This window comes from Chrysochloris asiatica, unplaced genomic scaffold (genome assembly GCF_000296735.1).
Source record: "Chrysochloris asiatica unplaced genomic scaffold, ChrAsi1.0 scaffold00039, whole genome shotgun sequence".
In the NCBI taxonomy this organism is placed as follows: domain Eukaryota; kingdom Metazoa; phylum Chordata; class Mammalia; order Afrosoricida; family Chrysochloridae; genus Chrysochloris; species Chrysochloris asiatica.
In genome coordinates, this window is record NW_006408557.1 from 6,022,916 (window position 1) to 6,033,403 (window position 10,488).

The window sequence follows — 10,488 nt, forward strand, 5'->3', positions numbered from 1 at the left end:
TTTTTTTCCCAGTCGCATTCTGAGTGCCTTCCCACCTTCCAGTCCTGTATCTGACAGTGTTTCTCTGCTATTCATAGAGTTTTCAGTGACTAGCAATTCGGAATTAGTTCATTGATTTATAGTGTCATTCAAGTCCTCTGTTTCCTTGTTGATCTTCTTTCTAGATGTTCTAATACTGAAAGTGGTGTGTTGAAGTCTTTTACTATTATTGTACTGCTAGCTGTTTGTCCCTTCAGTTCTATCAGTTTTAGCTTTATATATTTAGATCTCTGATATTGGGTGCAAATATGTTTCTGATTGTTATATATTCTGATTAATTAGCCCTTTTATCACTATATAATGTCTGTCTTTATCTCTTCTGACGGATTTTGTATTAAAGTCTATTTTTTCTGATAGTATGGAATATATTTCCCATCCTCTCACTTTAAAATTGTTTGTGTCCTTGAGTCTAAGGCGTGTCTCCTCTAAACAGTATATAGTTGGATCATGGTGTTTTGTTTTTTTCTGTTTTTTGTTGTTGGGGGTTTTGTTGTTGTTGTTGTTTTATTTTTAATCCATTCTGCCACTCTCTGGATTTTCTCTGTTCTTTATGTGTCTTGTGATGTTTTTGTCAGAGCATTGGAATCTTTAAGAGTGTTAATTTTCTCAGGACCTCTGGTAGCACAGTGGTTCCGAATCAAGCTGCTAACCCCAAGGTCAGTAGTTGGAAACTACCAGCTGTGGGTATAGGCTCTATTCAAGATGATTACTTCCTAGCACACAGCAGTCTTACACATCAGACATCAGCATTGACCAGAAGGGGAGCAGACCTAAATTTGCTCTCAAAAAATCTGTCCTGTTTGTTTCAAGGGCTTGAGCTATGGCATAAACAGGGAGGCAGGTTGAGTGCTGAATGAGGGAGCAGATTTCACTGCAGGAGCCTTCTGTAGCAGTTTGCAACAGCCTGGCAACCAATAATTACCAGGTGGGGGGGTAGGAAAATGCCCAGAGAGGCCTGCCTTGTTGATATCAATGCCCTCCTTCCATTATACGTTGGCTGTGGGTATAGCTTCCACCCAAATTGCCTGCTTCTTAGCCCACAACAGTCTCAATCAACAGTCCTCAGTACTGACCAAAAGGGGAAGCAGACAGACCAGAACTGACTCTTCAGAGGTCTGTCCTGTTGGTTTCAGAGGCCTAAGCTATGAGGTATGCAGAGAGGCAGGTAGCATGTTGACTGTGAGAGTGGACTCCATTGCAAGGATCTTCTGTAGTAATTCGCAGTAGGCTTGCAGCAGATGGTATCCATGTAAGGGAGGTGCTGGCATGCTCCAGATGGGCCCCACAAAGATATCTGCCTTGTTTATTTTAGAGCAGAAGTTTCAGGTCCTGCCTATTTGTACAGCCAGTGAGGGGTATGGTGGTTAGGGAAGCTGAGTCTTTTGCTATGGCTACTTCCCAGTTCATAGCAGTAGCAGTTCTTGTGGTAAGTGGTAGGGTCAAGGGTGGTAGAACAAGCAAATTTTCCTATCATATGTGTGACTCATTGCCAATTCATTGATTCTTGCCTGTCTGCAGTTCCCTGCTGCTTTCCTCTGCTCCCCATTTCAGAGACCCTCCAAACCGAGCACCATTTCCTTGTAGGATTTGTGGAGGAGGGTAGGAATGATCATCTGTTTATGCCACCATACTCCCAGAATCCCATACATCCATTGTCTTATTAAACCTCACTAAAATGATCCTAAAGTGACAATGAACTTACAGTATTTCAATAATTTGTCCAAGTTCCCATGGTCAGTATGTATGGAAGCAGAATTATAATTCAAATAGTTTTTTTCCCAAAGTCTGGAGACTTTCCATTACTTCATGCAATCCTCAAATGTAGCTTGACTGATTGTATTTCACATTAGAAGGAGGCCATCTCCAGAAAAAAAGATTCATGGTATGGAAATACAGCTGGGGTATAAACTTAGACCAACCTTCCATGGGACTGCAATTCTGAGACCAGAAAACCACCAAAGTCGGTTTTCAAAACAGTCTTTCACTGGAATTAATGATGTCCAAAAGAGCTCTGGTAGCATTGTTGTTACATGCCATTGAGTTGGTTCTGACCAAAAGCAAACCTGTAAAGGGTTTCTGCGGAGCAGCTGGTGAGCTTGAACTGCCAACCTTGCAGTTCAAATGGCTTTGCAGTCTGATGCATTAACCCACAGTGCCACAGCGTAGTGGTTATGAATCAGGCTGCTAACCTCAAGGTCGGCAGTTCAAAATTACCAGCTGTTCCGTGGGAGAAAGATGAGGCTTTCTGCTCTCCTAAAGAATTGCAGCCTCAGAAACCCTGTGCAGGGTCACTATGAGTCAGAACCGACTCCACGGGTACTTAACAACAACAATGATGTCAAATTTAGTGTCTCCTAAGGTATTGATAAAAACCATATTAGCAATAGTTTCTATTTATCTAGATACTTGGCACCTTTTCCTCAGTCAAGTTTCCCCCAAAAGCAGACTCTGAGACAGGACTTGGATGCTGATAGCTTTTTGAGAGATAACCCTAGGAAACACTAGTGAGGAAGTGGAGATAGAAAACATGGAGGAGGTAAGGGGGAGGTCAAGAAAGTGTACATTAATGAGCAAGTTTATCACCCTGGACAATTAGGCTGAGTTTCAGTGGGGAAGCTGGGTATTTATCCACCATCTCCTCCCAATCATTTGTAGTGGCTTCCTCTTCACACAGATGGTGTAAGCTCCCATGGTGCTGGGGAAAGCCCCAGGAGAGCAGCTGAGGTGCCTGTGGAAGGAAGCAGTCAGGGTCTATGGGACTACAGCTGCAGGTGAACTCAAAGGTAATGGAGATGTGTGAAGGAACATCAATAGCATCTATTCCTTTTCGCAATCTAAAAGGAGGTTCAGAGTGTACAATTAACTTGGTCAGGCTTATACAGCTGTGTGGAAATTACGCCCAAGTCTGTCTGATTAACCTCAAAGGCCTTGCTCATGGTGTTACCAAACTGCCTTCATACTTGTGCCTCATGGGATGCATCCCTCCCTTAACAGATCTCCTTATCACTTTGTCCTCAGGAAAATACCATCCACTGGCAAATTGGTACTGACCCTCACAACCGATGCTTGCGAGGGGAAGGAAAATTTTGTCCGCTACCTTGAGCACGTCCAAGCTGTCATCACAGTCAATGCCAGCAGGAGAGGAGACTTGAACATCAACATGACCTCCCCAATGGGCACCAAATCCATCTTGTTGAGCCGGCGCCCAAGAGATGACGACTCCAAAGTGGGCTTTGACAAGTGGCCTTTCATGACCACGCACACTTGGGGGGAAGACGCTAGGGGAACCTGGACCCTTGAGCTAGGGTTTGTTGGCAGTTTGCCCCAGAAGGGGGTGCTGAAGGAGTGGACCCTGATGCTCCATGGTACCCAGAGTGCCCCTTATATTGACCAGATCGTGAGGGATTACCAGTCCAAGTTAGCCATGTCCAAGAAGGAAGAGCTGGAGGAGGAGTTGGATGAAGCTGTGGAGAGAAGCCTCAAAAGCATCCTGAGCAAGAACTAGTGCTGCCAGTTGTCTACACCACCTTCTTCCCTCCCCATCTTTGGCACTCCTCCTTAGCTCCACTCTTCTATTAGGTGCCCAGCAATGACTGTCACCCCAGACAAGTGATTCCATCTTTTCGCTCGGACGCTTCGCTCTCTGTCAATGATTCCTTTCAGTGCGATGGAAGCAATCTTTTTTATTCTGTGCCACAAAATATATCGTGTTCCTACCCCATCCCCTCCACATCCTATGTGTGACTCTAACTTCTTTATCTGTGTCATTCAAATAGGTGGTATCTTGCAAACAACACCAGAACCACTTTCCCCTTCCTTTTTCATATCAAAGAAGAGAAAAAGATTCATTTTTTAAATCACACACAGGGACTCCAAGAATGCTTTTCAAGTGGTCTCAACAGAAAATGTGAAAAATATAAAATCAAAGCTTATGTCAGAGGGTGAGCTCTGAATCTCATCAGGGACAAGAGTTGCTGTCAGTCCTTTAGGGAAAGATGTGTTGAACTTAGCAAGATAAGTCAATGGCATCAATTAAAGGGGCATGATTCAAAAGATGTCATTGGTGGTGGTGGTGGTGGTTATGTGCCATGGAGTCGGTTCCAACTCATAGCGACCCTGTACAGGGTTTCTGAGGCTGTAAATATTTATGGGAGCAGAAAGCCTCATCTTTCTCCCGCGGAACAGCTGGTAGTTTCAAACTGTTGACCTTGAGGTGCGCAGCCCGATTCGTAACCACTACGCTACCAGAGCTCCTTATGTCATTGGTAGAAGGTCCTAATTATTGGATGGCACCAGAGATTTAGAAAGCATTGGAAATACTACCACCAATCCTAAGTCCACTGTTCAACCTGCTCAGCCAGTACAGTAAAGATAAGATTTAAGTGCTTAGCTGTCCTGCACCACTTCTGCTCTCAGTGTTGGTAAAATTTGCAAGAGCAACCCAAATTACTCCCAGTTTGTATAGAGATCACCCTAACCCCAATTTTCTGGGGCTTCTCTCATAGTGGTCAAAAGAAAAACAAGTAGGACAGGTATGGTAACACCTCTGGTGAAAACCAGCTTTATTGTTATTGTTGTTGTTGTTGTTGTATGCTGTCAGATCACTTCTGATTCATAGCTACCCTGTATAGGGTTTCCACAAGTGACTGGTAGGTTTGACTGCAGATCTTGCAGTTATCCATCCAGTGATTATCCATCCTACGGCGCCACACCAAGGCCCAAAACCTGGGGGCGTGAGATACTACTAGCTTTTAAATAAGGAACATTCCTAATCCTAAATCATTTTGTGGTTCAGGAGTCTTGATGTGGCACTGTGGGTTAATGCACCAGACTGCAAAGCCATTTGAACTGCAAGATCAGCGGTTCAAGTTCACCAGCTCCTCAGAAACCCTATACAGGGTCACTATGGGTCAGAATTGACTTGACAGCACTTCACAACAACAACTAAGTAAGAGGACAAGGTGAGTATTTTTGGCTGTTTTAAATATACCTACTTGGATTTTGGCATGGCATTGTAAGATAAGCACTGGGCTGCTATCTGCAAGATCAGCAGTTCAAACCCACCAGCCACTCCTTGGAAACCCGACACAGGGTGGCTACATCAAAACCTACTCAAGGCACTTAACAACAGTCTCACTGGAAAATGTTAGGATTTCTTTGATGTGTTGGGAAAATAGCCTCTGTTCTAGAAGAGGCATATAAAGGGGGTGGAGGACTTCTGTGAAGCTATAAGCAGCCATCAAATAGATTTCCATTTGTGTAGGGTGTCTTCGACCAAGAAGGCTGAACTTAAAGCCTAAAGGAAACAAGAGAAAACCTCTCCTGGGAAAGCACACAGTTACAATCTTGGCAACTAAGACACTACAAGGGTGTTAACATGCAGTGGAAAAGCTGGAGCTGCCAACCCCCCCAATCGAAATGCTTTCTGACCTGTTGTCATTTTGTTTTCCTCCCTAAGGATTGGCTCTCATCCCAAGTCCCAGTACCCATTCCCAAGAACATATTTGTTCTCTAGTATCTCTGACTCCAACTCACCCTTCCTATGGGGGCAGTTTAGCCTAGAGTTCCTTTACTAAAACCAGTACTAGGTTTCAGTACTTCAAAGGGAGTAACTTTAAGTCTGGAAAACCCAAGTCTGGAAAAACTATTTTACTTTTTTCCCCTATATAGACACAAATTCCTGTCTTCTCCACCATCTTTGACTGTCCCTATAAAATGCTTTCAAGTGTAAGAATATTTAAGATCTTTTTAAAGAATGTATTACTTACTGTGAAGGTCTTTTTAAACCACTTCAGATTTAAAGAAAATAATTCATGGAAATCATCCAAAATTCATTTTACATTAATGGCCTGAGAATAAACCAAAGGACACTATGCGATCATATGTGTACAAGTGCACACAGAAATGTATATCTATATGGAGTCCTGGTGTGGTGCTGTGGGTTAATGCCCTAGACTGCAAAGTCAGTTTGAACCGCAAGGTTGGCAGACTAAGCACAGCAGCCACTCCTCAGAAACCTTATATGGGATCATTATTGAGTCGGAAACAACTTGCTAGCACTTAACAATAACAATACATATATGTACACTATAACATGTGTATATATGTATGTGTGTACATATTTATATAAGTGTGTACATACACTTATATAAATATGTTGTGTTAAGTGCCATCTAGTCAGTTTCAAACCATAGCCACCCTGTATAGGGTTTCTGAGGAGCGACTGGTGAGCTTGAACCGTCAACCTTGCCCTTCAAACCGATTTTGCAGTTCAGTTCATTAACCCACAGCACCACGCCACACATATACCTAAAATGTGTGTATGTGTATTTACTGAAGAAAATACTCTATATTCACCTCTAAAAGCATATTCAAAGAATATATCAAGATCATTTTGGCTGAAGAACAAGGCCAGTGGAAATTCAGGTGAAAATGTTCATCTATTCCCATTACAAAACCTCTGTAATTTTGCAGCTCTCTGTATAACATTAAATGTCTTATATAGCAGTAAAAATATAAAACAGTTGTCCATATTTTCACAGTTGTATAATTTATGAAATTAGAGCATAATTTATCAGATTCTGAACTGAAATGGCAATTTTTGATATGAGTATACAATATATTAAATATACATAAATATAGTGCTATATATAAATATTTTATCTCTTTCATTTTTAGCATCAGCATTAACTCTAAAAATGTCTAACTAGTGATGTTTTTATGATATCCCTGATCCTAATGCAAGAGACAATTATTTATAGTCATTTATTTTAAAAAGTGAATAATGACTAATCAGGTTAACATTGTTACTTACTCCTTGTGACAAAATTTTATAAGTACACTTAAAAAGACATGTTGTAAATTAGTAGGCTCAACAATAAAACATTACCTTCCAGAAATTATGTGGGATGTGCTATATATTACATAAAAATATATCTAACCATTCTAGTATGATATAATAAAAAATTACAGAGAGGTCTAGAAAGCCTGGTTTATAATAACTATGAATGAAGGGCTTATGAATAGCATATAAATCACATACAAATTATTACTTAGAGCAGCATTTTTCAAACTCAGACATGAAATCCATTCATGAGTTATAAAATCAATTTTGGGGTCAAGACCAGCATCTTTTAAATAATAGAATAGAATGCATATTAAAGAAAAGCATGGCTTCCTAGGGACTTGATGATACAAATGATTAACACACTCAGCTGCTAATGAAAGTGATGGAAGTTGGAGTTTACCCAGAGTTCTTGGGAAAAATGCCTCACAATTTACTTCCGAAAAATCAGCCAGTGGAAACTGCTCTATTCTAACACATGGGGTTGCCATGAACTAGAACCAACTCAATGGCAACTGACTTTTGTTGTTTCATGAAATATATGTTTGAGAGGTGTGTTTCTGAGTGTATATGTACTGGCTCACAATGTAAGATACATTCATTGTGGCTAATAGTCAAAAAATCTTTTAAAAACACTGTTATAGAGTACATTAGTCCAGCTAGATTAAGTTATACTATGTAATAAATAGCCTGAAAATCTTTATCATTTACACAGATTCCACTGGGGGTTCATGTGCAATCTTCCGTGGCCACAGACTTCCATACTGTCACTGAAGGACCCATTCTGCTTCAGTACATTGCTTTGTAATGGCACATAAGGAAATGAAATCCCAGAGAGCACTCTCATCCACTCTTTGTTCAGCTTGAAAGAGATACACATGTACTGTCATCCACTACTCATGCCAGTGCTTGTCACATAACCCTGTTGACCTGAAAAGAAACTAAGAAATGTAGAACAACTAATGGGACGTTTGCTGAGCTTTAGAGTGCCTACTACAGAGTGTTTGACTTTACACTAAAATATTTTTGCAAGTACTGATTTACATGGAAACCTCTCTTTATGATTGGCCATATGCAAATTATACAAAGGCTGTAACCTATGTGACCATATGCTATTCCATCAAATCTTAGTGCCATATTTAACAAATGATCTGCAAGCTGTACAACCCCCCCCCCCCATGTGCTAGTTTCCTATGCATACTATGCATGTTGTGGGCATGTACATATTATATACATGGGTGTATTATATGTGAAGTCATAGTACTTAATAAAATATAAATACATTACACTGTTGTGCAAGGTAACTGCACAAAGTTCATGGCATTATTTAAAAAGTGGGATTTTTCTGTGAACTTTTTGAAGCCCCTTCATATTGATCATATATTGCTGCCATTTGCAATTGAGTCAGTTCTGACTAATGGCAACCCAGTATATGGTTTCTAAAGCTGTCAATCTTTATGGGCACCAAGACCTTGTGGTTAGCAGTCCAGTGAGTAACCATGACGTTACTGGGGTTCCTTATCATGTGTTGTTGTTGTTGTTAAGTGCCATTGGGTCACTTTGACTCACAGTGACCCTGAATAAGATTTCCAAGCAGTTGCTGGAGAGTTTGAACCACCAACCTTGTATTTCAAACTGACCTTGTGGTCCAGTGCTTATCTTATAGTTCATTGTAAAAACAAAATTCACAATTTTATCCTCTGATACAAAACTTATTGTCATAGGCTGGGTTTTCCAGAGAAACAAAACCTGTGAAGCTTATATATGAATATATAAAGAGAAACTTATATCAAGGAAATGGCTCACACAATTGGAGATGTGAGCAAGTCCCATATCTGTGGATCAGATGAACCAGTATCAGCAAGTTAGACAATCAGCAAGACAGGTCAGGCAGGTAAGATGACAAGCTGCTGACAGCTCCCAGGATCACCAGGCCACTGCCTCAAGTCTAAAGAACCAGAGGTTGGATGACAAGCCAGATACAGGATCCAGACCTAGTAGAAAGCAAGTAAGCTTTGCCTGAGTGTTCAGTATATTGGAAGCAGGTCACAACCCAAGAAAACTTTCATTCAATTGATTGGATGCTCACTTTAGATCTCATCATGGAGCCCATTACATTATATTAGATCTCATCATAGGGGATTATTACATCTTAACTGCCAAACCCAAGCCATGGTATTTTCCATAACCTCATATGGATGCAAAAGCTGGACGGTGAATAAGGAAGATCATAGAAGAATTGATGCCTTTGAATTGTGGTGTTGGAGGAGAATACTAAAAGTGCCATGGACTGCCAAAAGAACTAATAGATCTGTTTTGGAAGAAGTGCAGCCAGAGTGCTCCTTGGAGGCCAGGATGGCTAAGCTTCGTCTCTCATACTTTGGACATATTGTAAGGAGGGAGCAGTTGCTGGAAAAGGATGTCATGCTGAGTAAGATGGAGGGTCAGAGAAAAAGAGGAACACCCCCAATGAAATGGATCAGCCAGGTGGCATCATTGATGGCATTGAGTGTGGCGGTGGTAGTGAGGTTGGTCCAGGATCGGACATTGTTTCATTCTGCTGTGCATGGGTTCGCTATGAGTCAGTTCTGACTCGATGGCACCTGACAACAACAACAACTGCCAAACCACTGAATCCTGGCCCACTCAAGTTGACACAAAACCTTAACTATCATAGTCCACCCCTTGTCAACTTGGTACCTGTACATATCTCCTTAAATCATACATAATTTCTAAATATGCTCCTAATCTGATACAACTAACATGCATGCAACCAAAACTACACTAACCCCATGTACATTACATCTTACATTATGTAAGTGAACAGAAGTATTTGATGTACACATAAAGGGAAAGGATAGTCATAGCAATTACAGTCCTCATTTCTTCAGCTGGTCATACAGCCATAGCTGGTATTTAGAACCACCTTCTTCCACCACCCAGTCTGTATTCCCTTTGCCCGTGGCAAGCATCTAAGCTGGTCATTGCTCTTTGCTGGTGAGGTGATCCAACCCCTCATTCCTAAAAGGTCTGGGCCATTAGTAATCATGTTGGAATCCAGTTGATGTAGTTTGCCATTGATTTTTATCACAGACATGGAAGTAATAAGAGATATCCAAAGGAAGCATTTGGATTCCTCACAGTCTTCCTTATGTACTGTCTTTATTATGTTCTATCAATCTGACTTCTCCTTGGTAATCAGGATCAATCACACCACCAATAGAGTAACTACTTTATTTGCCTGTTTATCCAGAGACATGTTGTTGTTGTTGTTAGGTGCCATACAGTTGATACCAACTCATAGGGACCCTATGTACAACAGAACAAAACACTGCCTGACCATGGCTATCCTCACATTCTTTGCTACACCAGTGCCCATTGCCACTGCCACTGTGCCAATCTATCTCGCTGGGGGTCCTCCTCTTTTTCTCCGACCCTCCACTTTATCAAATATGATATCCTTCTCCAGTGACTGGTCCCTCCTGACAATATGTCCAAAGTATGAGAGACAAAGTCTAGCCATCCTGGCCTCCAAGGAGCACTCTGGCTGCACTTCTTCCAACACAGACCTAGTTGTACTTTTGGCAGTCCATTGTACTTTCAAT

At 41.3% G+C, this 10,488-nt stretch overlaps 1 protein-coding gene across 2 annotated transcripts in view; it reads left to right on the top strand.

Annotated features, from left to right (window-relative positions):
* PCSK2 (proprotein convertase subtilisin/kexin type 2) overlaps window positions 1-3,762 on the top strand; it is a 416,285-nt gene extending 412,523 nt beyond the window's left edge. The window contains exon 12 of one of the 2 annotated variants that reach the window (XM_006860627.1): window positions 3,058-3,748. In XM_006860627.1, the coding sequence (XP_006860689.1) occupies window positions 3,058-3,544 (487 nt within the window). In that variant the 3' untranslated portion in view covers window positions 3,545-3,748. Of the gene's footprint in view, window positions 1-3,057 lie in introns of both variants that reach the window. The other variant, XM_006860628.1, reaches the window with a different exon arrangement.
* Window positions 3,763-10,488: the final 6,726 nt, after the last annotated feature.